The sequence below is a fragment of the Centruroides vittatus genome, unplaced genomic scaffold (genome assembly GCF_030686945.1).
Source record: "Centruroides vittatus isolate TY-2023 unplaced genomic scaffold, ASM3068694v2 contig_964, whole genome shotgun sequence".
Classification (NCBI taxonomy): domain Eukaryota; kingdom Metazoa; phylum Arthropoda; class Arachnida; order Scorpiones; family Buthidae; genus Centruroides; species Centruroides vittatus.
The window spans coordinates 302,902-327,829 of record NW_027122640.1 but is presented as its reverse complement, the minus strand read 5'-3'; the positions used below and the strand labels follow the sequence as shown (position 1 = coordinate 327,829).

The 24,928-nt window shown below is 30.0% G+C and overlaps 2 protein-coding genes across 4 annotated transcripts in view; one reads left to right on the top strand and one right to left on the bottom strand.

The window, feature by feature from the left end:
• The window catches only part of beta-PheRS (phenylalanine--tRNA ligase beta subunit), a 28,887-nt gene extending 27,642 nt beyond the window's left edge, over nucleotides 1–1,245 (bottom strand). The window contains exon 1 of the mRNA XM_067282686.1: nucleotides 1,074–1,245. Coding sequence (XP_067138787.1) covers nucleotides 1,074–1,131 — 58 coding nt within the window. The 5' untranslated portion in view covers nucleotides 1,132–1,245. The remainder of the gene's footprint in view (nucleotides 1–1,073) is intronic.
• A 5,054-nt stretch (nucleotides 1,246–6,299) lies between these two features.
• LOC136985399 (ubiquitin carboxyl-terminal hydrolase 48-like) overlaps nucleotides 6,300–24,928 on the top strand; it is a 70,552-nt gene continuing 51,923 nt past the window's right edge. The window contains exons 1-4 of one of the 3 annotated variants that reach the window (XM_067282668.1): nucleotides 6,300–6,329; nucleotides 13,556–13,616; nucleotides 23,308–23,378; nucleotides 24,082–24,258. In XM_067282668.1, coding sequence (XP_067138769.1) covers nucleotides 24,125–24,258 — 134 coding nt within the window. In that variant the 5' untranslated portion in view covers nucleotides 6,300–6,329; nucleotides 13,556–13,616; nucleotides 23,308–23,378; nucleotides 24,082–24,124. Of the gene's footprint in view, nucleotides 6,330–6,438; nucleotides 6,523–13,555; nucleotides 13,617–23,295; nucleotides 23,379–24,081; nucleotides 24,259–24,928 lie in introns of those variants that run through there. The other 2 variants (XM_067282667.1, XM_067282669.1) reach the window with 2 other exon arrangements.

Genomic DNA, 24,928 nt, shown 5'->3' with positions numbered 1-24,928 from the left:
TTTTCATATCTGGTCTCATCTTTCATCTATCTAACTCCATTCTCAAGATTAAGGAAAGACAGACAAATGGACAACAGTGAGAATTTATAATTCTACAATTTTTTCAAATTGCAGCCCAATAAATTTTTTCAGAATTACACAAGTATCATATGCCAGTGGCATGCTCAGGATTTAATGTTGAAGGGAGCAGAGTCAAACAGATAAACTTTCAATGCAAATTCAATAAAATTCCCACCTAATGTGACCACTAACTCATTACTAGTAGAGAAGTAAAAGACATACCACAATATAAATAATAAAGTAAATTTTAATTAAGAAAAGATGTTTGGAAAATTTTATAGTACAGTATTTGTTTTTCTTTTTCTTTGCAGGGTGTCGGCGTGCCACTGCTGTACACAAATACAGTATTTTGTATCACACAAAACCCGACAATGGCTACATTCAGCAGATTGAACAGTTCCGGAGCTGTTGAGTATTTTTCTGCCGAATGCCCTCTACAGTGGCACTCTTTCAGAACATGTTTGATGTTTTGATGTCACATTTGGTAGCATCTTTCATTTACGCTACCTATTGCTACCTGTAACTGACCAATGAGTCTTTTTGTTCCAACGCAACATCACTCATCGTTCAGCAGATCCAAGTTGCTACGTAACACCTACCGATTTGCTCAGTTACAACTGTCGAGTCTGCTGAATGCAGCCAATGAGAAATTTTTCTTATCGTCATCAGCCGTCCCTGCCAATATTTATACAGATCAACCTGTGGATGAAGATAGTAGGAAGGATCTGTGTAGGAATAGGAGTAGATGAGGCCCTGCCGATCACGAAGAATCTTACCGAAATGGTAGATAAAGTGTACCCATAAATCAGTTCATAAAAACAATGTTTATATATTTAAAAGCTTTTTAATTAAAAAAAATCATAATTACGTTAAGATTTTGATTAAATCACGCTCGATTATTTATAATTCAGTTATTTTTATATATAAATTAACATATGCACACAAAATTATAGATCAACATTGCCACGTGTTTTGATTCACTCTGTCACGTGCAAAAAATGTATTAAACTTACTGTATGTTTGGCCTAAAGCAGTAAATAATAAATCCTTTTTTATTCCAATTGTTGGCATTTTTAAATTATTAAATTAAATATATTCAGTTTTCTTAAATTCGGGCAGACGACGACTATTCACTGTTTAAATGACGTAACACGAGGAAACATTACAGGAAGTGACAAATTCCGTCCATCTCCATTACCAAAAATTAGCTTTTACTATTTAAAAAAATCTGATTTAACTATTTTTATAAAAGTTTTAATGTAATATTAATTATACATTTATAATTATTTTATTTAAAGTATTTAAATTAATTGATTTTTTAATGCTCCATATCTCTTTTATTTTATTTTATTTTTAACTCTTCCGCCTTTTTTTTCTTATTAACTCTTTTTGCCCTGTGGGCACTAAGAGGGCCACTTTTAGCAAACACATTACGGATTCGGCCAGGTCCACAATGGGGCGGCCGGTAGTGAAGGACAGGGCCCGATATATCCGACGGACCACCCCTGAAAAATTCGACTTTTCCAAATTTGAACACTAACTATTCGGCCATCCGGCCGTCAATGAGCGACATCAACGCATATTTTTTTTTTTTTTTTTTTATTTATTCTCCTTCCTGCGAACAATAAGAGGACTTTTAATCATTATCATAGTTATCATATTCAATATGGGTGGCCGAGATGGTAAAAGTATCAGATTGTCGCTCACATATTTATACTTCCCATTCAACAGTGCAATGGGCGCCACGCTGACTGGTGGATCCATCCTAGCAATCTGTAGATTCACCCATCGATGTTATATTTATAATTAATTAATTATTTATATTAATAAATAACATAAAATTATATTTATAAATACAAATGTTGTACATTTTGTTTGAAGTTTTTCTTACTAATGCTGTCATAAGCTTGTTGCTGGAAAATGGGAAATGGATGCATCAAATTTGACGAAATGTCGTTGTCAAAAACAAACATGATGGTCAGCATTAGAATTATCTTGTTTGGAGACTATAGTTATAGGTTCATTGATCGTGCCTAGTATTATATCAAAAAGAATTTTTTCTTCAGTTTTCAAATTAATTTTATCAAATATGAAGAGTATGCAAGATAATAATTTTTGATCCTATATAGCAGATATGATGCAATAGCAGATGCCTGTTGTTTTATTTTTTTAATACTTTAGTAATGTTATTTATCGTTGTAAAAAGAAAAAATACATTAATAGAATAAAATATCTCAATCACATATAGTTCAACACTTGTTTATATTTATGCAAGGGCATGGTCGTGTAAACTTTTCCGCGTAGAGGATCCCATTACGGCCGCGAAAAGAGTAACGAGCTTTATTTGTCATCAGAATTAAATACTAAAATAAGGCATAAATCGTATCTTAAAAAGTATGGAAACAACTGTTACCAATTGCTATCAACTTCTCAAGTAGACAGCCGATGCCCGAGTGGTTAAGGTACTACCTTAACCGCTCGGTCATGCCAGCGTACCGTTCAAATGAGCGAATTCTGGATGGAAAATTCCAGGAATTATTCGGGGATTAGATGATCAGAATATATCAATTTTCGTTCCACCACATCCGGCCACCCCATTATAAGCTTGGCCAAAAACATAAGCTTGCTAAAAAGGCTCACAAAGCAGAGTTTTTAAAAAATCTTAGTTATATTAAACAAATAAAAAAATTTAAGTGTGATATTTTAAAAATATTTTGGCTTTTTATCTTTTTTATCTAAGTAAAGATAATGACGATAAAAAAAAGGTTTGAATAACATTAGCGGGTTTTTTTTTTTGTTTTTTTATTGGAAATCGATAACCCAATCCATGCAAGAGCTTTTATTTTATTTTATTTTATTTTGTGAAAAAAACCACGACATTGAAAAAGGCGAAGGATTACCAATTTTCTTTTTAAAACAAATCTAAATTTAATTAACTACAATGAAATCTGTGTAAACAGAAATCACATGGTACCGAATAATTATTCCAATTTGTCACCGGGCTGAATTTAGGCATTTCGAGGCCCTAAGCAAAACCGTGAATCTGTGTGAGGTCACTTACCAACTCAAGTAAGTTATATTTTGTTAGTTTGTAAAAAAAAAATTTATTACAAATTTAACTTCAATTTTCTTTTTTGTAGAAATTTTTGAGGCCCATTGGAACTCGAGGTCTTAAGCTACAGCTTATATCAATCCGGGCCTATTTGTCACGTTTCCACTTTAAATAGGTTTTTTTTAAAAAAACATAGAAAATCGCTCTGTTTCGAAGAATATTTTCCGTTTAGGCATGTTTCTGTTTCGGCGACCAGTAAGAGGGATGCCATTAATCGCTCGACACAGGGCTGTACGCCTGGCGTGGTCAGGGCCGGATTTACTAATCCAGGGGCCCTAGGCACAAATTTGGTGGGGATCCCCCCTTTAAGAGTAGGCAAATTTGATGATTTAGAAAATTTACACAAAATACTGTACTTTCAATTAGATTTCAACTAGGAAGTTGTAAATTTCATTTTAAAATAAGGTTATTGTAAACATACATATATTTTATTGTGTAAAACTAATTATTTTAATTTAACTGAAAAATACTTATGTGAAATTTTTTCCCGAAATTTTCCGATGTTTCATAGACTTTTTCTCGGGTTTGGTTTTTTCTGCCTGTTGCCCTCATGATTAGGCCACACTAGGCTGTCGCAGTAATAGAAAAGTTTTAGTTTTGTGGAGGCCCCTATTTTGTGGGGGCCCTGGGCACAGGCCCCAAATGCCCTTATGTAAATCCGGCCCTGGGCGTGGTGTCGTTATTATCGCAACTGGACCACTTAATGACATCGGGTATTGTTTACGGATGAATACCGCTTCTGTCTGTGGAGAAGTGATGACCGTGGATGGGTGTGGCAGTATTTCGGGGCCAACCCTTTTCGCCGAGATTCACACCGGGCATCATAATTCGGGAGTCATTATGTTCGATCAGCGGAAAGTTCTGGTGCACATTTCCGGAACTCTAACAGCGGATCAGTACAAATTTTGGGACCTGTGATTTGGCCACTGGTGCAGGCCGCACTCGACACGGTGTTCCAGCAAGACAATGCCTGACCGCACGTAGCACGGAGAACTCTCATCAGCCTGAACGGAATTTACATCCTTCCCTGACCGGCAGCCACGCCAGATCTCTCTCCCATCAAACATCTGTCGGACTTCGTCCGACATGAGGTTCACCGGAGATCACTGCTACATACCGTATGCGACTTGCGCGCCTCAGCGGAAGAGGCTTGGCACGGGATAACCCAAGCAACCATTAATAGTCTCATTGATAGTATGCCTCGCCGTATAGCGTTTTGTATAACTGTCTGTGGGGACCATATTTATTACTGAATAAACAGGTGTCTGTTGCATATCTTTGTTCTTTTAATCATTTGCATATCTCTGTCTACTTCTAATGGCCCTACAATTTGCATGTGGCTACGCGCATTCCTTCGTGATGTTGCGATTTTACTTTTGAGGAGTGTGTGTGTGTGTGTGTGTGTGTGTGGATATTTATATATACATGTATATATGTACAGGTAACCCCCGTATAACACGGGAGTTACGTTCCAAAAAATTGCCGTCTTATGCGAATCCGTGTTATACGAAACAAAGAACTAGTACGAAAAGGGGGGTTAGGTTCCAAAAATTAAAAAACATGCTATTATATTTTCATAATTAAGAGAAATATCTTTATTAAAATTTTCTTAAGTGAGTGATACATATTAACATAAATTAAACCAGTGATTCTCAAAGTGGGGGTCGCGACCCCCAAGTGGGTCGTGAAAAATATTTGGGGGGGTCGCTGAAAAATTGATGCCAGATCAATTTTTTTCAAATATTTTATAAGTTTACTATGGATTCATGTTTAGAAATAATAGAAATAAAAAATATATAAAATAATTTTTACTTAAATAAATTGCACATATAAATAATAAAAACTATAAATATTTAACTACGAGCCTAAATATAATAATAATAAATTTGTGCGCTATTGGGGAATCCTCCGAGTTCCACTCTCCGCCTTAACTATGATAGAACAACGTTGTCATTTGGAACGGTGTTCGCTAGCAGCGTTGCGTCTGTAGGCAAGTCGAGTTAGAAATACAGTAGAGAGTCGTGTCCGAAAACCGAAAGCGTTTCAGTCGGCAAATTCGAATTTCCGCTAGTGCTGTGGCGCCGCAATATTTGGCAGTCTTGGGCTACTTCGATATTGTTTTAGTTGATATGCGTATTTAGCTAGCAGCATTGGCGTGACCATGAGAGGGTAATTAAGGACGCGCCAGTATTTGAACCCGACTTTTTTTCCCATCGTGAGCGGTAAGTTTTTCTTGTTTTACTGATGACTGTGTTATGGTGAATTGGAACGTTTTGAGACTAGATTAACTTCCGAAATATAATTTTTTTTGTTTTTATATTTTTCAATATATGTATTTTGTTTGTGAAAAATAAAAAAGTAATTAAAAAAAAATTTTGTTAGTCTTAACATTGACAAAAATTCAACGCAAAGCGACACGCAACGGAGAGAAATTTCAACATGGGATAGATTAATTAAACAAAACAAATTAACTCTTCTTGAATTTAAATTAACCCCCTCCCTCCAGGATGTTTTCCTACACATACTCATTCTTCGGGGTCTTTTGAAATTTTTAAGTGCAAAAGGGGGGTCACGGACCAAAAAGTTTGAGAAACACTGAAATAAACAATGTTTTCTTCGTCATTACTAAGCACTATTAACCGATGGCGTTTTCTTTTTGGCAAGTTATCCTTATCCTCTGAGCATTTTTCTGCATTGTCTTCAGATCCATGCTTTACCTTTTGCAAAAAGTATGTAATTTTAGATTGCGTGCTTTTAATTAAAAGATTGTTATAAATTTCCTTATATGGTGCTAAATATTTAATTAACTAATATATATATTTTTTTATATCAGGCGCATTTGAAAACACGATAATCATTCAGAACACTCAGTTTCGATCGATAAATGAGATATTAAACATGATAAATAAAATAGACAAGCTAATTTATTATAAAGATTATTAATTAATCAAATTAGGATAAAAACATTTGATTTTAAATAAACAATTTATTCGAGAAATCAGATTTATTTACTCCGAGCAAACGCGTACTGCACCGAAACGAGTTTATGATTTCCGAACGCGCCAAACATTAAAAAGTGCTGTCGATTTAATTACTAGATGGCGCTACGTGGTGTAAATTTTCTGTAATTTTCTGGAAGCGAAAATAAAATTTTAAGGTAATATTTGATATTATTTTTAAATTTTTAATAATCAAACATAATAAATTGGATCGACGAAAAGAATTTGATAACTTCGAATTTATTTGCCAAATGAATTCTCTTGCGAAGTTGGTCGACATGTTTGAAACTGATTATAAACATCTCTGCAGATTCGAAGTGACGTCTCAGTACTTCTAAACAAGCATTTTTGGTATATTAATTGAAAATTATTTATATTTTTCTATTTTAATACAAATCAAATATACATTTAATTGCATTTAATTACAGTGACACTTAAATAATGAAAAAATATATACAAATGATTCTGATCAATACATCTGGAATATGAATCACGTTCTTTTGCATGATTCTTGCAATTTATTTAAAATTGAATGCAAAAATGACATCAATTTTAAAAATTGCAATGCATAAGTCCCAAATCGGTTTGTTTATCATGTGAGAAATTATGTTTTATGTTAAATCATTAATACACATGAAGCTTCTGTACATAATTTGATGCAGAGATCTTGAGTTTCTACACTATATTATGTAATAAAGCTTCATTTGTTTTAATTTGCAATTTTTGAAGTGTTTGGAACAAAATATTTGAACTTGAGGATAGAATGTTTTTGGTAGATTTTTCAATATTATTACTTCAAAATTATGATATTTTGATTTGTTTTATATTCCCTGAATGCAGATCTTTGTATTTTGAACTTTTGCCTGTTTTAAAATTTTCAAGTCATTGAGTGAGGTGCGTCGAATCTTTCTATTAATTTTTGTTTTCCATTTCAGATTTTGTATCATTGCTTTACTAAGCTCATAAACTTTTTTTGAATCATTTAGATCCATTTTTGAAGCACACTGCTTTATCTTCATGTTTATAGTTGATTTTTTATGTTGTTTCTTGCAAAACCATCATATATCAATTTTGTTTTTTCTCTCTATTTTTTTTTTATTTGATCAATTTACATGTTTTTGTACTTATAATTCATTTTTGAACCTGTACAATATGGCATAAGATACATCAGGATAATAAAAAGAAAAACTAATTATATTACTAATTTATTTCTTTTTTTATATTATAATCAATTAAAAACTTCATAACTGTTTTTAGAGACTGAAATTTGCTCAATCTGACATTGCATTTAAGTTGAATTAATCTTTCAATTCTGAAAATCCATTTTTAAAATTGTTTTTAGTGATTTCTGGTTTTATTTTGTGAATTTTTTGACAATTACAGCAAGTTTTTAAATGTTTTTGTATCATTTAGATTCATTTTTAGAGGCAGTGTTTTGAAAATGTTTTTAGTGGATCTTTTATTTTCTTTCTCACAAAGTCATTACATTTTGACTTATATATTGTTTTCTTTGAACTTTAGGCTTTGTTTCAGTTCTGAAACTTTCAGCCATAGAATGAGATGTATTTGAATGATACTTTGTAAAAAGTACAAATTATAAATGCTTCTGATAACATTGTTTCAATTAGTTTGTTTTTCTCTTTTTTTATATTGCTATTAAGTTGCCAAATGTTTTTGATTCACTCAGATAAGTAGTTCTCGAACTTTTCAAAGAGAGAGTTATTTTCGTAAAAAATCAATTTCACTTTTGTAAATATATTTATTAAAAAACATACTGAATTATACTTTTTTTAGGATGTATTTTATTTTAATAAAACTGAGGTTTTACAGTTTTTGATGTTACATAAATACATTTTGAATAAAAGTAAAATAGCATGTAGATATACTTACCAATAAATTAAATCAAATTTTGATGATGAAATAATGAAATAACTACATCATAGTTATAATAATAATATCTTTTATATACCTCTAGAAAGATTCTTAACCGACAGTTTGAAAACCACTGATAAAGATCAATTTTTAGCCCATTATTTTAATAGATATCTTTACTTTGTTTCTTTCAGAATTATTGTATTTTTACTTGCATTTTGTTGTGTTCAAGTGTAGATTTTTTCCTCGGTTCTTGAAACTTTAAATGTTGAATAACTCATATAAGAATTGTAATTTAGAAAAAATATAAATTAAAAATGTTTTTAGTGATTCAAACAAAAATGGCACATTTAAACTGGAACTATATAATCAACTAACTGCTACCTAAATGCAAATTCTAGCACATAATAAAGAAATCTTAATGTTTAAATGTTTTCAGCTGTCTTTTAGAGGCCCTCATCAGGAATGAATGCGCAAAAAACACAAAAACAGTTCTATCCTTCGAAAATTTCTTCACTTTGATGGTCAAACTTACATTCAAAAAAGGGGAGTACCAAAGGGTAGTCCTATCTCGGGAGATCTGTGCAAACTCATCTTAAGAAACTTGGAATAAAGGGTGTTAGTAAACTTAAAATCCAATATCCTTAGTTATACACGGTATGTGGATAATATTTTGATTATATGGAAAACCAAACCTGATATAGGGAAAGTGTTAAAAGTTTTTAACAACAACAGCTACAGATTAACACTAGAATTAGATCAGGAAAGTCATATGAAGAACTACTTGGATATTAAAATTCGTATGGCAAATAGAATTAGAACCACGAAGATTTACCACAAACCAACATACATTCCCCTCTTTATACCTGCTAATTCAGTGGACCCTTGGCCTTTTAAGATAGCAGCATTCCTGGCCCTAGTTACAAGGGCTTACTTGCATTGTTTGGAGACATTCGATGCCTACAATAAACTGGAATACGTTGGGTGTATAGCATCTGCCATGGGTACTGCCATTTGTTAATTAACACGCTCGCTGCTAAACAACAATTTAGTGTAGCTAACATCAGTACAGGGGCAGAGGGTACTCGTGTTGTTATGTGTTACAAACTGTCCCTACACCAAATTTACAATAGAATCGCTAAGGATTTAAACATGTGCTTAACATATAAGAGAAAACCAAACATTTTCCGGCTTTTAACTAATGCAAAAGACTGGTTGGATGACATGAAAGCACCAGGGATGTACCGTATTCCATTGCAGAATGGATGATCCAATAGACGTATATCATACATCGGATTTACGTACAGATCCCTTGAAACTAGAATACGTGACCACAAATATGATGTGGCCAAGGGGAATTATAATACAGCATTTGCCCAGTATGCTACTGAACCCAGGGTTTCTCCCTGTTGGGATGAAACTACTCTTATATGTAAGGTTTTTAACTGACATTACTTACGTTCGTTGAAGGCTCTAGAAATTTATATCAGGCATGAAGGGAGATTGCGTTAACTTTGACTATATTACAGTACTGTAATCATGGAAGTACTATGTAGATTTCCACAGAGTATAATAATAATTTTATTTGTAATTATTTATTTAATTTATGTGATGTAAATGTAATGATTTCTGTATCGAACATTGTTTAAATGTTTAAAAATTGGAACACAGTGAGGTTTGAAAGTTAGATATTTTCAAAGATTAGAACTGTGTTTTTTGTGCATTCATTCCTGATGAGGGCTACTAAAAGACAGCTGGTTTGAACATTAAGATTTCTTTGTTTATTATGTGCTGGAATTTGCATCTAGGTGTCAGTTAGTTGTTTTTAGTGATTTGTTATTTTATTTTTCAAACTCTGTTGTTTTGATAACTTGTTAAATGCTTTTTGGATCATTTACATCTATTTTTAGGGGTATAATATTTTAAACACATAAATACACACTCTTAAAAACCTTTTAATCACAGCCGTTTTTTTACTATTCTTCTAACGTTTTCGGTTATTTTTAATAACCTTTTTCAAGAACAACTACAATTGAATGTGGCCGGAATTTGAATTATCGACAAAAATCATTGTGAGAATGCTTTCGGCCACATTCAATTGTAGTTGTTCTTGAGAAAGGTTATTAAAAATAATCGAAAACGTTAGAAGAATAGTAAAAAAACGACTGTGATTAAAAGGTTTTTAAGAATGTGTATTTATATGTTTACATAATGCAGTCATGGAAAAATTTAAAGTTTATAATATTTTAAAATGATCAATGTGAATATACTTCCTGATGATGATTAAATAAAAATTATTAATGATTTTTAAAATTGTGATGATTCATTCTTGATTGAACTACTAACTGAAGAAGCATGATTAATAAAGGTAAAAGTACAGTAGAACTCTGATTATTCAAATTGATTCATACACATGATTTAAATAATTGGATTATGGAAAAACCTGAACATGTTCTTATATCCACAGAGAATGCCATGATTTAAAACAGTTTTTGGTAATTTTCTTCTCTGCCTTTTCTCGAACAAATTACTGTATTTACTCACATATACAGGTAAGATGACCTTGCATGTAGGATGAGGTGTGACTTTAATAATCAAAATAAAGAAAATTAGATTTATTAATACAGTTCTAATTTTATTTTGTTTAATCACAAGTAAAATATCAAATGAACATAAATGCTCACATTATCTCACAAAAATAACTGGCATTTTAAACTTTAAGGAAAATTCTTGTAGAGTCGACAATATAATTTGTTCATGTAAAGCTGGACAATCTGGAACCTTTTTTTTGCCAGTTCTTAACAGTCAAATCCACTCTTCGTCGATTACACTTATGAGTTTTTCTGAATTCTGATTTTTGAATAATCATCTGTTTTCATGTGGGAATGGATTAAAACTTATATTGGGCTCCTGTGTGATTTTGGAATTTCAATCTGGAATTCAATTCAAAAGCTTTGCTTTTCCTGTTGCTATTCATTTTTACTCCTGACAATATACAAGAAGGATTCAAATGAGCCAGATTAAATACTTATGTTTTTAAATACAAGAGGATAAGCATCCAGTAAAAAATGTGAATAAATAATTCGCAAAAATTATTTGCAAAAACACAAAGAATCTTTTGCTCGCACGTAAGGATGACCTAGGAATTTGAAGCTGTGATAAATGAATAAAAACCTCATCTTATATGCAAGTAAATACAGTAATTATTTCCTTGTAACCACCATTATCAGACAACATATTTTGGTTTATTTAGCATTGTAAATATTTTAATATCTATAAAAAAAAAAGAACAGGTTTGAAAATCAAACAATGCACAGCTAAACACTGACATGCAACAACTGAGAATAGATGGAATGGACAGGAATAATAATCATACAGATTAACTCAGTGAATAGAGGAAATAGTTGTGGTGATTCAATTAATTAGCAGTTTGGATAATTTGAATTCAGATAACCAGTGTTCTATTATATTCTTGGAATTTGGTTTGTATTTTTTTTTAGGCATTTTTAATATATGTAATATGTTTAATATTTTGGGGTACCATTTCACATGGTTTATGTATTTATTAATGAATGTTAGCATATTATTTAATGTTTGAATATTTCTTTCCAAAATGCCAAATGAACTTCCAAATTATTAATCAAGATATAACCCAATTAATAACTCAGCAGTTTGTTTGGCATTTCTAATTAAATTTGGTTGATATATATGTTATATATTTCTTTTCCATGAGTTCTCTGAATGTTAATATTTAAAAGTTTTTAATGTTCCAGTTCCGTTTAGTTTGTATCATTCTATTTTTCTATATTCTCGTATAAGTTGTTTTGAGAACCTTCTTCAGGTGTTCAAAAGAGCAAGACCAAAAATATTAACATCATTTAAGTTTCATTGCTGAATTTACAAAGATTTTTGTTATTTGTGGAATTTGATTTATTTCTATGTAATGTATTTCAATTTTCAATGGGTTTTTTTCTCCTGGAAAAATTTTTCTATAAGTTATCTAGTAACATTAAAATAATAATTTATAATTATTAGAAATAAATTTTTGTATACAATCAATCCTTGATATTCAAAAAAGTTTTATTGAAGTACATGGTAGGTGCCAAAAGTTTCTGGTCTAACTATTTTTTAGATGTTATAAGTGTAAAACAATGATGTCATTTTTCAATAGTCTTGTTGCAATTAATACACTTTAATACATCTTGGAATTAGCATTTCAATATCACTGAAAAAATAGTCTGCAGTTTTGTCTGCAAAATGCTTATAAACTGCCTCCTGCAACTCTTCATTGCTTTTTTAAAGATCTTTTTTGAGTTTTGGAAATAGATGATAATCATTAGGAGTCATGTCTGGGCTGTAGTGTGGATGGTCAAACTCCTCAAACCCACACTCCTTCACATCAGCCTTGGTAATGGCAGCCATGTGCATTGGCACATTGTCCTGCAAGAGGCTAATATGATGCAAATTAATGCAACATGTCTAACTAAAATGAATATTTCCAGGCGACTTACAAAAATTGAAGGGATAAAACTGTTTTATTAGTCTGTATACCTATGGCACTAACTGATACTATCATTATTTTATTCCTCCCATGTCTAAAATATAATTAGGCTGGAAACTTTTGATATCTACCTCATATTAGTGGATTACATGATTTAAAAGAAAAATAGAGCAGACATATGTTATATATTACTTTTGTACTTTTTTCTTGTATATTTTCTCAATTGGTTGAATTTTATCAATATTTATGTCAAAGTCTCTTACACTTAAAACTATATTGACTTCATTCATTCACTTATATGATATGTTTAACTGGATGAGAACTTCTTTTGAAAAAATGAAATGATCCAGTGGAAAAAGGACCTCCATACATCACCAGAAAAGTCTAAAATCTTGAAAAACTCAAAAATTTTATTCCCTACAATATGTTAAAGATTAACTTTGGATGTCTACAGAATAAAATAAATATGCCATTTTATGCAGATGACATTAAAAAAATCTGTTGCTTACAAAAAATATGTTTCAAGTATCAGCTGCCTATTTTTAAATCATTTAGTTATTTGCCATGTGTTATTTCAAATTACATTTCTTTGTTTTACTATCAATAATTTTTTATTTTGATACAAATAACTGTAAATAATATATAAAATTGATATTGTTTACAGAGAGTTGGTATTAATTACAAAAATATGGGAAGAATGCTATGAAGCAATATAAAGCATTAGAATTGGACCCCCTTTTGATGGTTCAAGTAGATAGAATTGAGCTTTTCATATTTTTATATAAATATTTCTCTCAATAATAGTAGAAGCTGGAACTTCACCAGTATGTCAAGACACTAAAGACACCTTACACATCTTTCCAGCAATTAAATTTAATGAAAACAAATGTTTTAGACCTGATTGATAAGCTTTTGTCAGATTTTTAAATAGAGATTCTATTTCTGGAATTCTTTGATGTAATTGTATTTTTTAAATCATAACAGATTTCTTTTTTTTTTATTTGTTTTCAGGCTGAAAACATTTATTTTGATTAAATTGAATTGCTGGAAAAGTGTGAAAGGTATGTTTAATGTCTTAATCCTTCTCTCTCATAAAATGCAAAGAAACTCAAAGTATTTCACCATTGTGTTATATACATGTTATGTCGCTTTTATTTATATTTCACAAAAGAGAAGATACTTCTTATAGTTTTTTGCATTGCCTTTTTAAATTTTTGAGAAATAAATAAATATTTCATATCAGTTCAATAAAACTCACATGTTTTGTATATTATGTTCACTTCAAGTATTTACTAGAGCACAGATATTTATAACTGTTTACACTTGCTAAATTTCAATTGCAAACTGTTAGAATTAATTTCATCTTGATGCTGTAGATTATTTTGTACGTGAATAAGACAAGAATCAAGATTTACATGTGTGTGCCACATCAAACAACAAAGTCCAAAATTATAGGAAAGTTTGAAATTTATTAAAATTTACCCTCTGTTTACACCTGGAAAATGGATTATAACATGCTGATTAACATAAAAATCTGAGAAATGCTTTGAATATTTTTAGAAATTTTGTAATCTTCTGTCCAAAATTCCAAATTTTATTTTGAACTTGCATAATTTTTTATTAGTTCAATTGAGAAATGTGTGTGGAAACTTATTGAAAGTATGAGAAAAAAAAAGAGCTTTATTATTGAATGAGCAAAGTAACAATTATCTTGACATTACACTAGCATTTATAAAGCATTACTTCAGCATATTAGTAATTAATTATTATAATTACAATTAATTATAATTATTACAGAATATTATTAAATTTTGAAATTTAAATTTCATTTCTAGTAGAACAAATTGTTTGTTATAAGTTCATAAGTAAGTCTACTTAGTTTAAGATAAACTGATTTTGTTTTCTTTTTGTTAATTAAAATTTCTATGGTTTAACTTTAACATTGCAGGTAAGTTATTTTAACTAGTTTATACTGTTGAAACGTGCAATTACATCTAGGCCTATAATTTTACTTCAACATAATATTTTGGTTTTAAAGTTATATTTAATTTGCATATTTTGAAAGCTATAGCTTCTTAATTTATTATAACATCTTATGATCACTTACTATTTAATATTCAAAAAATATATTTTTTCTAATTTTGTGAATGTGTTTTTTGAAACTTGATGCTCAAAACTGGAAAAGATGACTTTATGGCTGTGAAACGTAAAGAAACTCAAAAGAGTTAAAGAAGTTGGGATATTTTTTCAGGTTAAAAATAAAAACATAAACTGTATATATACCTTAAAATATATCTACATTATGTATTTTATAAGGTAGATATGTTTTTGTTTTTAGTTTTGCTTTGTACTTGATGTACAGATACTGTTATATCTACGTTATATTTTATTTTAATGTTTATAAAATATCTGTTAATTCATTTTAAAAAATGCTTGAATTTGTAGTGTTGACCAGTTACACATCATCAAGTCATCATCATCATCATGTTCTAACCCTATTGAATCATGTTAGTCAAAGCCTTTCATCCTTTCTTGTCTTCCCACAATTATCTTTTTTCATCTTTCTGCTTTTTTCATATTCTGTCTCTGTTGTCTTTATTCTAGTCTTTGAATCTACATTTTTTTTAACTTAAAAGTACTGTGCACTACTTTGTTGATGTAGCATACTTTTTTCTTCAAAATTTCATTATTTTGCTATAATTATTTCTATAGTAAGATAAAAAAATTTTAGAAATGAGTTATGCAGCCTGTCTGCTATACATTGACATATAGGATAGCTCAAAGGTCTGTTAACTATTGTAAAGAATAAATTAATGTCTTATTCAATTACTTTGTACTATTTAAAAATTTGTAAGTAATGAAGTCTGTGAACTTTGTAAAAGAAGACTTATATCTTGCAAATATGTCTGGAACATCAAGTAAGACATGGTTAACCATTTTGTATATAAATCAATATAACATTATTATTAAAGTATAAAATTGTAAGAAAATTAAGCTTTCTTGGAATGAAAAATCTTCAAATTTTTAAAATCCAAAAATTTTCAAACCTTTTTACACCTAGAAGATGAGCAAAACTTGAAAGCATTTTTCATAATTGTTATACGAGGGCTATTTTTTAAATAAGGTCCATTTGTGAATGAAAGTGAGAATAATGCGCAATCACGGCAGTATGCATATGCTTCTGCTCCGAGCAAGCTTGGCGCGCGTTTTGACGCCATTTGCAGCCATATCATCTGTCTGTATGCAGAGCTGTAGAACTTTAAAATGTTTAAGAAAATTGAGTCTCTCGCCAACTGTGAGATACGATCTATTATTCGATTCTTGAATGCAAGAAACTTGGCAGCAGCGGAAATTCACCATCAGATTTGTGAAGTTTACGGTGATAATGCTATGAGTGACAGTAAAGTTCGAAAATGGGTAAGAATGTTCAAGGATGGGCGAGTTAATGTGCATGATGAACCATGCCCTGGCCGACCTTCTCTGATTTCTGAAGATTTGATTTGTGATGTGGTTAACAAAATTCGAGAGGACCGACGATTCACGATTTCAACGTTATCAATTGAATTTCCACAGATTTCAAGATCAGTTTTGTACACCATTGTTTCAGAGAAACTGAATTATCGAAAATTGTTTTCTCAGTGCATTCCAAGACTACTTTCTGACGATCACAAAACAAAAAGATTAAACAGTGCTTTATCGTTTTGACTCGATACGATCATCCACACAGTCCAGACCTTGCACCCAGTGATCTTCACTTGTTTCGATACTTAAAGGAGTTCCTTGGTGGTCAACATTTCAACGACGAAGAAGAAGTGAAAACTGCAGTTGTGGATTGGGCTTCTTGACAGGTGGCAGATTTCTTTGAAGTTGAAATTGAAAAAATTGTTGAGCGGTATGACAAATGTTTAAACAAAATGGAAATTATGTAGAAAAGTAGATAAAAGTATGTAGAATATGGAAAAAAATATATTTTAACGATATTTACAGTATTTTTCTTCTTATTAAAAAACGGACCTTATTTAAAAAATAGCCTTCGTAATTTGATTTGAGGTTTTATTGGAGAGAATAGGGATAAAATATTATTTGGGATAAAATATTAGTATGGAGACAGTGAAAGTATATAATGGAGTAGAACATAAATAGACAAATTAATTTGCACCAAATAATTCGAACACTTGAATTAATTGGCAGTTAATTTTTGAACTCCAGGCATTCCATTGGTAGAATATTATCGAATCTGGAGCAGATCTCAATAGCGATACGAAAACGTTCGTTTGTGCAAGTAAATATTATTATATTTTACTAGAATAAAAAGGCTTTGAAAGCGTTAGTTTTATTGGAGTTTAGGAGTGTTCTGAAACCTAAAATAAAGAAAACTCAAATATATGTTTGTGATTTTTATAGAAAATGGCATTTAAAAATCTCAGCAAATTTAAATCTTGTCTTTAGCTTACTTTGCAAATAATTGAAATGAATTAGAATTATTCAATGTATCATTGAAACATGCATTTTAGTTATCTATTACATTTGAAATGCTTTAGTAATAACAGAAAATTTTAGAAACTGTCCTTCATTTGTATTAGAACTATTGTGAGCTGATGGATGAGGATACAAAATGTTTTGAAAAACATTTTATTGTTTCACCTAGTCAGTGGCATAGCTAGGATTTGTGCTGCCTAGGGTAGTTCTTGAGTTTGCCACCTCCATGAAAAACAATATAATACATGTCAAACATACTTAGATAAAAAATGAAAAAATATATAGCCACAGGGAAAAACCTATGAAAAATTTAGAATTTGTTATTAATTAAGCACAGCTAAGTACTTAAATATGAGTCAATGTGGCTAGCTTCAAGGGAGCATAGGTCTTTCCATAGGTGAGAATTTTTGACAATAAGCAGTGCTTTCATGGTAAAATAAAACTGTGCCTGGCATTTTGTATACTTTTACTGTCCCAACAAAGAACTTTTTTTTTACTTTTCCAGCTATTATATATAAATAACAAGGGAAAGTATTGGAATCATGTCAAATTTGACACTGAGTTTTTTGCATATCTCCACGTTTTGAGACCTTTTGAATCCAAAAAAGTCAAAAAAAGAAAAAAAAATCTGTGTTTGTGTGCGTGTATGTGTGTGTTGGCATCTATTTTGCTTAATATCTCAAGATGGGGTAAAGATTAAGAAATGATATTTGACATGGTGGCTTGTATATGAGGGTCCATTGATGCTATTAAATTTTGGTGATGAAAGGTCGAGAGGGTGGGGAGATATAGGGGGTCATGTATCTTGAGAGAGGTATGCCTTAATGAAGTTTTTATTTCTTATTAACATTTACACTTTTTCATAAAATGCATCCTTATCCTCAAAATTAAGCTTTTGCCATTTTACAGTAATTAAAAATATAAAAACTTTTTATAATAAAATCTGATAACAGATGGCACCACACACAATTTTATTTATTTTGCTTAATAGTATAAAAGTTAATTTTTTTAAATAAAAATTCATAACAGCTGAGAAAGTTACGCAACTCATTGCTGGATTTTTTGTTGTAGTAGATCAAAAGTGTCACCCAGAATGGACTTTTCTCTCCTAGCTATGCTATGCTAGCTAGCTATTGCTATCCTATGCTATTGTAACTAGTCCTTATCATGATTTGAAAATAATTTCAAATTTATTGTTGTTTAGAGAATTTTGATGTTTTATTAGAAAAAAAAACCTCTGCATTTCAGACAAATTAATAAATTTCAATACTGATATTGTTAAGAATAAAATTTGATGATGATAGGTTTAATTTTCAAAAATTTTAAATATTTTATTAAAGATTTTTTATTTCTACACTCAAATCTTGCTATTTATTTCTTTTTGTCAAGCTTATGATTAGATATAAACATACAATAATTTGACAAATTTTTAACATCTAAGCTCTCTCCTCCTCAATACTTTTTGCAGAAGAAAGGGATCAGAAAAATGATTTTTGAAAAGTTTTTGTTTTTGGATCATTTTTTTGAACAAGATTGTTGTGAATAATTCAAGTTGGATAATGCCATTTCACATTCGTCAGCTCTGTTATCTGACCTCATTTTGGATCAGCTAGTATAGGTGTATTTTTCCAGCTGTTGTAACACAGGAAAGTATGTAATTGTGTCAAATTTGACCTTCTGAGTTTGTGGAAATCTCAATGTATTGAGACCACCTCAATCCAAAAAAGCTAAAAAAAAATGATTAAAATTCTGTGTGTGTATGTGTTGGCATCTTTTGTTTAATATTTCAGATTGGGATAATAATTAAGAAATGAAATTTGGCATTGTAACTTGTATGTAAGGGGCATTGATGCTATTAAAGTTTGGTGGTTAAAGGTCAAGGTATAAGGAGATAGATGGGGGTCACATGTCATATCTCAAGTGGGATCTGACTTAATGAAAATTTTATTCATTAGAATTAAAAACACTAAACCTATAAACCAGCAATTTTTTTAATAAAAGGTGCAAATGTTTTTGCTCATGTTGAATGGGCATCATCATGCATCCTAATCCCCAAATGCTGAAACAAACGAAGGATTGCCGAATAGATGTGCAAAAGGGAGGCGACATAAGATGACAGAAAGAGGAAGGGGGATGATGTTTGCACTTTTTATTAAAAAATTTGCTGGTTTATAGGTTTAGTGTTTTAATTTTAATTTAACCAGTTTTAAGTGGCAATTTTCTTCTATTTTACTCATTATTTTGACATTTACAATATTTATGAAAACTCATCTCTACCCTCAAAATTAAGCCTTTTTTGCCTTTTTATAATAATTAATAATATAAAAATTATTTTTTAATAACATCTCATAACAGATGGTGCCACATATAATTTTTTAAACTTGAGCTAGTGTCATAGTTAAACTTATATATTATTTAGATGGAAATTTTTGTTATAATTTAACAAAATTATTCCTTTTAAGCTTTTGTTATTACTTAAATTTTATATCCTAGTACAACTGAACTTATTAGACTTCCTAATGGTCCCCTTAACCTCCTGTTTGAGTGCCAGGAAAGTTGAGCTAGAATTTTGCCAGTTTTTAAAATAATTATTAACTTTTGACTTCAAATAACCATTTACTTTTTTGGTCAGAAATCTGATTCTATTTAAACATTTTATGCCAGTGATTAAGTGAGGCAATATAGCTTTATATATTGGGTTGTTCAGAAAGTAATTTCATTTTTTTTTTACCACTAGAGGGATTAGTTGTGTTTTTACCTGCCATTTTCATTCAACCATATTGACATCATATATTTTGGCAGCTGACATTTCAAGGCTTATTTGTAAAAAATTTTGTTAGATTTTGTGCAATTGTATATTTTTTTTTGTCCCTTCAAACATGGAAGAGCGAAAGCAGAATTTTTGGCATATTTTGCTCTTTTATTACTGTAAAGGTAAGAATGCTGTTCAAGCAAGAAAAAAATTGTATGATGCATATGGAGATGTGTTGACAGAACGACAGTGCCAAAACTGGTTTGCAAAATTTTGTTCTGGCAGTTTTGATATTGAAAATGCACCATGTCTGGAAGGCCAGTTGAAGCTGATGAAGACAAAATAAAAGCATTGATTGAAGCAAACCACCAAATAACAACACAAGAAATTGCTAAGAGATTAAATTTGTCCAATTGAACTGTTTATGATCACTTGAAACAACTTGATTTTGTTTCAAAGCTCGATATATGGGTTCCACATGTTCTTAAAGAAAGAGATTTGCTTCATCGCATTAACATCTGTGAATTGCTTCTTAAACGTGAGGAAAATGATCCATTTTGAAGTGAATCATAACTGGTGACGAGAAATGGATTGTATACAACAATGTCAAACACAAGTGATCATGGAGTAGAAAAGATGAGCTGGTTCAAAGCACTTTAAAAGCCGATATTCATCAAAAAAAAGTGATGCTCTCTGTTTGATGGGATTTTAAGGGAGTTGTTTATTTTCTGAGCTTTTACCAGATAATTCCACAGTTGATTCAAAAATGTACTGCCATTAACTGGACAAATTGAATGATATCATCAAACACAAAAGACCAGAATTGATTAACAGAAAAGGTGTGGTGTTTCACCATGATAATGCCAGACCTCACACAAGTTTGGTAACTTGTCAAAATCTGTTATAGCTTGGATGGGATGTGCTACCACACCTATCATATTTGCCAGATCTGGCATCTTTGGATTATTACTTATTCCAATCTTTACAAAATTTTTTAAATGGTAAAACATTTACTTCAAATGAGTATGTGAAAAATCTTTAGGATCAGTTTTTTGTAAGCAAAGATCAAAAATTTTATGAGCATGGAAACATGCTACTACCAGAAAGATGGCAACAGGTATTGGACCAAAATGGTCAATATATAATTGAATAAAATATTTATATATTATAAGAAAGTTGTTTTTTTTTCATGACAAAAAAAATGAAATTACTTTCCAAACAACCCAATATATAAATGTTAAGCAAGAAGTGACTTACTTACACATACTTTATATACAATACATGCATGCATGCATATATACATACATACATAAATTTACATATACAGTAGAGTCTGCTTTTTGAAGACACCATTGTATATTAAAATAAATAAGGATGACAGAAGACTCCTCAAAGCTGGATGGGATTGTATATCTCAGGCCTAGCCAGAATCTATACATTAAAATTTTAATTTATTATAAAATCCAGTAAATCAGTTTATGTAATTTCAAATGCATAAGGAAGGAAAAGAAAAGTGATAAACTGAAAGTGTCACATCAGAAGAAGGTATAGAAAGGCTTTGGAGACCTGAAGTTCCAGGTTCCTTGATGGCTGGTTCTCCATGGCCCTATAGGTGAGTCCAAAAGTGATTAAATTAAGCTGATGCTATTGTATGAATATGTATATATGTATTATTTATTATTTAAGAATTGTAGTTGATTCCAATGAGCATTTTATTGATGTGGTTGAATGTGGTTATTGATTATTCTTATGTCATGAGCATTTCTCAGTTTGTGACTACATATATCATTTATATTTAAATTAAGTGACACATCTAAATTTTCTGTCTTTCTGTTTTTATCTTTGAATCTTTACTTACTTTTACTAAACATTTAACAATTTGTTAAAATTACAATTAAGTAATTCAGAATAATTTAAGCTTAAAAATTTGAAGAAAACAGCTAGAAGTGGGATTAGCATTTACAATTTTTGCCTTATGTACTAATGCATTTCTTTAAGTTTTTGTGTCATAACTTAATGAAGTTTTGATTTTATACATCTATAAATATTTTAAAATTTAATTAGTTATTACTATTGTTCTTGTACTGAATTTATTGAACATAACATTGTACAAATATAAATTGAACCACAGATCATGTAAGTTTATACCATAAAGAATGTTCGAACAGTTATCTTATACACAAAGTGAATATTTGTTTAAGACCTGTAGTTAAATTCAGAATCTCAAATAGAAATAATTTGATAATTGGGATATCTGAGGTGATGAAAAATGCCAGCTTTTCATTCTAGAAGATCAGGATCTGTGTTTAGATCATGAGAAAATTTCATAGATCTAAGCTAGATATGCTGGATCTAACATAATTAAGTTTTAGTGTTGTTGTTGTTCTTCCAATACCAAAGAACATCTACAGGTTCTTTGAAGAATTTATAAAATTGTTTGTATAAAAACCACAAACAAGTATTTATTTATATTAAAATTTGGCTAACAACTCTCAAACAACAGCTAATTTCTGAAGGAGGCGTGTTACATCATTTTTCATCAGAACTGTTGAATCTCTCAAACTCATTCAGATACTTTTCTATTCTAAAAACCCATTTGTGGAACAATGTTCTAATATTCTAATACCTCCTTTCCAGAAAGGACCAAAGAGAGCTTTTTTCTGACTATTTGGTTTAACAAGCATTTACATTATCTCTATATATATAATCGAGACGAGTTGATAATAATAATAATCAGCGCAGAGCCCAAACAGTTAGGAGTTGAAAGTTGAAATTTGGTACACAGTTAGGGTACGTCACGAGAACGCACACTAAGAAGGGATTTTTCGAAATTCCTCCCCACAGGGGAGAGGGACAGGATTAAGTCTTAACACTTCCATCAACAATGGAAGTGTTACATAACACTTCCATTGTTGGAAGTGTTAAGAGAAAGCGACGTGCAAGACGCAGATGCAGTTTTTTCGTTTTTGCAGAAAATTGAACATATTTTTAGACCTATCTAAAAATTCTGTAATTAGTCTGGAAACAGGGAGGATCCAATTCTTGCATTCTGTGAAAATGGGTAAGCTTGACTATAATGTAATAATCTTAATCTTCGCTATCATTACTTTTGCCTGAGCAATGCCGGGCCTACCTGCTAGTATATATATAAATCAGTTGGTTAATGTGATGACAAAATGAAACATTATTAATTCTAGAAGAACAATATCAAATTAATAGTGATAATAAATTAAGCAAAGAGTAACAAATAAAACACATGAAAAAAGTATTAATGGCTAAATTATTATAAAAATTATAATTTTGTTGAGAATAAGAAATGATTTTGTAATGTAAGTTTGTTATTAATCTTTAATAAACATAATATATATATTACAATCTGTAGTTACAGATTATTTCTGAAAGTATTACATGTTACAAAGATATTACATGATTGAAAAATTAATTTATAATATATTTTTTTAACCTTTAGTAAAATACTTTATCAGCTATTTGTAATATATTCTTAAATTATATTTTTCAGAAATTGCATTAGAGAATACAGGAAAGATATCAAAAGTAAACAGATAATATGTGAAGTCTGCATTTGTTGCAATGACTTTGAAGGTATGAGAAAAGAAATTTTTTAACTGTATTTGATTTATTATTGATTATGTAAATCTTTAATTTGAACAATATTTTTAAAAATTCAATTATACCAGATAATGAAATGAAAGTAGAAGTTGCTAATAGTACAAGGAATTTGTACTTTCAGTATCACCAAACTTCTCAATGAAATCTCTTATGAGTTCTAATTTTGTTTGATCCTCCTGTATATGTTGAATATACTTCAAACAAAAAACTTACTTGTGAGAAGTATAGTAAAGAATTTGTTTGGTAAGGCCACCAAAAAACATATTTTAATGAAAACCAGACAATGAATTAAATTGAGACATATAATAGGCCATATGTATCCTTAGGCACTATGCTGTACACTATTGTAATGTATAATTACATATAATAAACCTATTTTTATGACTTAATTAGTTCCTGGAAAAACAATATTAAATGAACTGTTTTAAATCAAACTGATTTTTCATAAATTTAGTGTCATAAATTAAAATTCTGTTTTTTAAAATATATTTTTAATTACCTAAAACTACACAAAGATGGATGACCAAAGAAAAAAAATATGGCATTAATGATAGAATATTTATACCAATTATAAAAGTGGCCACAAATTGAGTCTACTGTGTTTTATTAATTTTATATATCCATTAAGAATATTGAGATTTGGTTTCTTATATATATTTTTTATTTTATTTTCTAGATGAAATTTTAATGTCCATTTTGTTACATTACACCTCAATATCATGCCTACTAAACAACAGTTAGATAAAGCTGCTTGGGAATGGGCTGAAAAATTTGAACCATCTGAATTAACTCAACAGCATATTGAAACAGCATACAGGGTAAAATTAAAACCATGTAAACCAAATTCCTGCAGGTATATATTTTAGAATGAAATATTTAATTAAGTTATTAGGGAAAAAATATCAGTTTATGCATTTTTTAGCATTAAATATGGCAGATATTTCTCGAATATAACATAAACAAAAATTTGAATATATTAGAATGATGATTATCTGAATTTTGGTTATTCAAATCACCAATTAACTAAATCACTACAACTGAGTATTCAAGCTCATTTAATAATGTGTGAGAGGTATAGTCAGTTTACACTGTCATTATTTCCATTTCAGTTGTCATTATCATATGTCAGTATTTAGTGTTGTGTTCTGTTTCATTTTCAAACTCATTCTATTTTTATTGTTATTAAAATATTTACAATGCCAAATAAACTGAAATATGCTGACTTATAATGATGGCCAGAATGGAAGTAATTTGTTGAAAAAGGGTAGGTTGAGAAGAAAATCACTAAAACTGATTTTTACCATTCTGGTAGTACATTATAATAATGTACTTTATTGATATGAATATTTTACTGTCTTTCCCTTAATCCTTACATCCAAATTTTTGATTTTCCAGAATACGATCAATTTGACATTTACTATCCTATCATATTATGTATGTAATATCATAAGGGAAGATTTTATATAAAAAGACAAATTTACTTTGGGACAAACTTTAAAAAATTTAAATAAAATTATTGAAAG